We start from the raw sequence: 4,992 nt of genomic DNA, 5'->3' as shown, positions 1-4,992 counted from the left end.
TGTTATGATGTGCCATTTAATTTTTAATTGAATATCTCTACGGGTTGTTCTAAAAAAAGGTATATACTTCTTAAATAATGTTTATTATTATTTTCTTAAAACGTAACTCTCAAATGATTTTATCAACAACTATGTATTTGTTTTTTTTATAAAATTAAAAATCTGTTCTATTTTAAAAATTGTCTTTTAATAATTTGATTTTGCTGAAGTGAATCAATTGTAGATTTTTGTAATGTTAAGTAAAACTGGATTGCTTAAAGTAGAAAAACTTTTTAAACGCTTATCTAACTCTACTGGATGTAAAAATCAAAGACCAAATTTTACCGGAGCTAAAAAAATTTCTGTAAATGAAGCTTCTTTAGGCAGTGTAATTAATAAAAAGGAGATGAGAAACATTGTTGACGTTACAAAAGAAATGTCATGGAATAAAGAAAGTTTTTCTTCTGAAAGTAGTAAGTTTGCTTTAAAGATCTTTAATATTTTAAACGTATTATTGTTATTATTTTGTTTATTGTGCATTGTATATTTAATAAAAATTGTATAACTATTTAAGTTTATAATATGCTGATTATTAAAATATCTAGAAATACTTGAGTAGTGTTTATGTCTAAAACAGACTTTTTAAAAGATATAAAAGTCTTGTGACTTAACAACTATTTTTAATATCCGTTATCAAGAACTTTTTTGCTCTAAACTTGTGGCTTACAAGCTTTTTGTCACGGCAAAAAAAAATTAAAAAAAGCTTAGCAACATAAATAATTTGTAGTTATAGTTGATAAAAAATAGTATAATTGTTTTTACAGACTTGAAATTAGTTTACAAATGGCGAGAAGTTACAAACAAAATTTGTGAGTTTGACCAAGAGACAAAAGCAATTTTAGCTGAAAGAAAAAGAGCAGAGTTAGAAAAATACCAGATTGAAAAACAGCTTCAACATAATAATCTAAAATATCAGTCATCTTTACTTATACACGATCCTTTACTAACGGATAATAAATATTCTGATTTTAAAATTAAAAAGTATTCTACCGAAGGTAAATTTTTGTATCATTAAAATATAAATGCTGTAAAGGTATTAAAGCTTAACAATTTTTTATTAAAACATTTATATTTCCACGTACTGTAGGAGAGTTTTTTGTTAGTTTTCAGATAATATTTGCAGCTTAATATAAATAAGCAAAACTTATTCAATGTAAATTTATTAATAGTTATACAAACATTTTGATATAAACTTATGTTCTTTTTAATAAGTTAAATGAATTTAAAATTGTATACTGAGTTTTAAATTTATAAATTACGTTTAAGATATTGTATCGTAATAAAATAAGATTTAAAGTAGTGATCTACCGAATCCAAAAAATTAGGATCCGGCCGGAACCGTATCTACTTTCGAAACTAAGATCTGGCCGGATCGTATCTGGAACCAGTTTACAAAATTATTCAAAACTTTCAATTAAACTACAATTTGAAACTGTTTTTGTCATTCATTTATCAAGGGGTCGGAATCTTTTCTAGTCAAAGGGCGAGATCTATAAAAAAGTCTTTTGCGGTCCGTTCATATAACAAAATAAATCTTGGCAGGTCGCGTAACTTTAAAAAATTTTGAATAATTTTTTTGAAGTCTTAAATCACAAAATTGTATTAAAATAGCCAATTTTGAGTACTCATGTGTATGGAAAATTAAATTGATAGCACATTTCAAAATAAAATTTATCAGAGATGTCAAAAAACATGAGATCTTAGAAAACCTGGAATTTGTAAAAAAATTGGAAAAACCTGGAGTTTTAAACTGTTTTTACATTTAAAGTAACGAAATTTGATCTGGTATAAGTTATCTATTTTAAAGAAAAAAACTTGTTTCATTTAAAGTTTTTTATTAAAAAAAAAACACATTTAAAGAAGCTTTGCAGTATCTTTTTAGTTTGTTATTCTATTTAAGTCAAATTTTTTTACCTCAAGATTAATTTTATCAAAAATGGACGAAAAAAAATTGTTTTTTAAAAACCTAAAAAAATTAACAGAAAACCTAGAATAAATCTACTAAAACCTTAGACAACTCTGATTTATTATGAATAAGCTAAACTTATTATGAATATGCTAAATTTTTGCACAAATGTTTTCGAGCTAAAACGTACGTTGCACCCCAGAGTAAGCTAGATCCAGCCTAATGGCCATACTCTGCCAACCAATGAACATGTTAGAGTTAATAATTGAATTAAGTTAGCTAAACAATTTCCAATTTATTAATTATTAATTAAATGCAGACATTTAGCCAACTTTTACTTAAATATATATTCATAAGTTGATACTATGTTTATTTTTTATGATTATTAAATCTTTAATTAAAAAAAAACTTTTTAGGGATTTAAAAAAGATTTTAACGGTTTTTATGACTCAAAAAGTGGCAAACCTGAATGGGTACTGTTTAAATTCATTTATTTTATCCATTTCCATACTTTTGGTTATAAAAGTGCAACATTTAGAGTTCTCAACTGGGTTTAAAAGAGATAATTATTTTTTTTATTTAAGGGAAAATTTGTAAAAAATTATTTTGCATTCTGAGATTTTTGTTAAAATAAAACTTTATCTGAATACAACTTAAATATTGCTGAAGATATTATTTACAATAAAACTTTGATTTGTATTAGATTTCTTTGATATGTAATATTAATTATTTGCTTGAGTGTGTAAAACAAATTTAAAATGATTAAGAAGATTCAGCATTGTATTTAAAGTATGCTGAGTAGCATCATGACATATTAAAAAAAAAGTGGAATAATTAACGGAAATTTGTGTGTGAATGTCTTTGGGAAAGTCTTTAAAATGACTTAAATTTGAAAATTAGTTTCCCATTGATTCGAAAACTTATAGGTATTCAATTTGATTAAAATATTTAAATTTCTACTTATAAGCAGTAGTAATAAATAAAATTCTATACAAAATATATTTCTATATAAACATGCAACACATTATCTGAAGATAACAAGTTAAGTTGTCATAAACATTTTAAGTTTTAAAATTTAGTGTGTAAATAATTAAGGTTCTTTTACAATAAATAGTTTAACAAACAATTATCAAATACTTCTTTTGGGTAAAAGTTATAACAATGAACTATTCTGTAAACACATTTAAAAGTTATAATCGTAGAAAAGTATCAAAGATGTCAAAAAGAAACACTCCAATGCAAACCTATCTTTTTAAAAATGTTTTTTTTCTACTTAATTTAGATTATCCTTGAATTATTTTAGCGTAGTATAAGTAGATTAATTATTAAAAAAAAACTTTAACCTTTTTAAGTTTTAGAAAAGAGTTGTCAGTTCATTAAATAGTTGTACCAGTATTAAATTCGTATCAAAAAAACTGCATTTAAATTGAAATAAAGTTGGAAATAAACATAGATTTCTGCCAATAGTATGTATAATTATAATCGAAACATACAGTAGTTAAGACATAGAAAATATTAGTTACGATTACTATTAAATCTAATATAACATTTTTTAAGCACATTTAAATTTGTTAATTTTGATTTGGCAAAAAAACAAATTATTGCTTAGAAAAAATAATATTAAAACAAATTAGATTATCCGTGGAGTGAAATGATGAAGAAAACTTTAAAATCAGTTTTTAAGTTTGAATCGTTTAGAACTACACAACAATTACAAGCATGCAATGCCACTATGGACAACAGTGATGTTCTTATTGTAATGTCAACTGGAGGCGGAAAGTCTTTATGTTTTCAACTACCGGCATTGTTATCATCTGGTTAAGTTATTTTCTATTAGAATATTAAACTTATAAAGTTTATTTTGTACACTAAATACAACTAAGTACTTAATCTCCAAAATGTTTCTACGTTTTAAAAGCATTTATACACTAAAACAAATATAAGTTTCTTAAAATTTTAATTTTATTTATTTTAATTTTTAGAGTTAAAAAAGGTTGGTAAAAATTTGTTGTTGTTTAATTTGTAAAATAAAAAATTGTTAAAGTAAGTACAATTTCGTAATCCATTATTTGTTACTAATTTAAAATCAAATATTTTCGATTACTTTTTAAATATAAAAACAAAAATAAATCTTCTGAAATGTTTTAATCAAATTTATTTTATTTTTACCTAGTAGGCTTTAAAGTTTTTTATATAACAGGATTCGTACGATTTAGGCTAAATCTGGTCAATACTGTAATTAAAAATGTACTAAAAAGTTCTATTAATAATTGAATACGTCGTTTCATATAGTTGAAGCCAAACTAGGTGCCAATCAGTAAGAGTTATGAATTATTTTGGTTTAAATCAGGGCATGTCAGGCTAAATTGTAAACTTTTGTGTACAAATCTTAAATAAATAGTGTTTTTTTAACATTTATTTTTGCATAAATTTTTAAATGTGATAGAGCTTTATATTAAAACTAATCAGGTATAACTGTGGTTGTTGTTCCTTTAATATCTCTAATGGAAGATCAAGTGGAAAATTTAAGAAAATATGGTATTAATGCTAGAATGATTCATGCTGCTACTCCTGTGGTTTGTTTGATAGCTTTATAATAACTTTAAATGTTAAAGAAACTAGTTATTATACTTACTAAGAAATGGGAAACGATTAGTTTTTACTCTAATACAAATTTTCTTAATAAATTTTTATCAGTAATTCAGAATGTTCCTTGTACAAGGTAGTGTGTAATATTTTGAATAAATTTATAATTATATTATAAACCTAACAGTCACGTAAAAATACAAAAGTATGACAAAACATCTGTAAGTTTTTGGCTTAGCTTGTATTTTGGTTTAAAGTACTTTCAATGTTTATTTTTCAGCAAACAGAAAGTCGTCTACCAAAAATTGATAAACTTTTAGAAAATATTTATTTTATTTACAAGTAAAAGATCAAGACTAAAAAATGACATTCGAAATCGTTGACATACTAGAGACCATTTGAGGAAGTAATATAATATTACTAAAGAGTCAAAATATCAGCTTGAAAAAAACTTATTTATA

At 24.0% G+C, this 4,992-nt stretch overlaps 1 protein-coding gene across 1 annotated transcript; it reads left to right on the top strand.

Moving 5' to 3' along the window:
• Window positions 1–241: 241 nt before the first annotated feature.
• On the top strand, window positions 242–4,521 carry LOC145848012 (putative ATP-dependent DNA helicase Q1; the record flags this gene model as incomplete). Its single annotated transcript, XM_082953791.1, has 4 exons — window positions 242–452; window positions 804–1,034; window positions 3,580–3,762; window positions 4,415–4,521. Coding segments are annotated over exons 1-4 (588 nt in total), but the record flags the coding sequence as incomplete, so codon positions are not given.
• Window positions 4,522–4,992: the final 471 nt, after the last annotated feature.

Source organism: Thalia democratica, unplaced genomic scaffold (assembly GCF_965202585.1).
Source record: "Thalia democratica unplaced genomic scaffold, ktThaDemo2.hap1.1 HAP1_SCAFFOLD_1192, whole genome shotgun sequence".
NCBI lineage: Eukaryota > Metazoa > Chordata > Thaliacea > Salpida > Salpidae > Thalia > Thalia democratica.
Note: the sequence above shows the minus strand (reverse complement) of the source record. Positions and strands in the feature narration are given on the sequence as shown.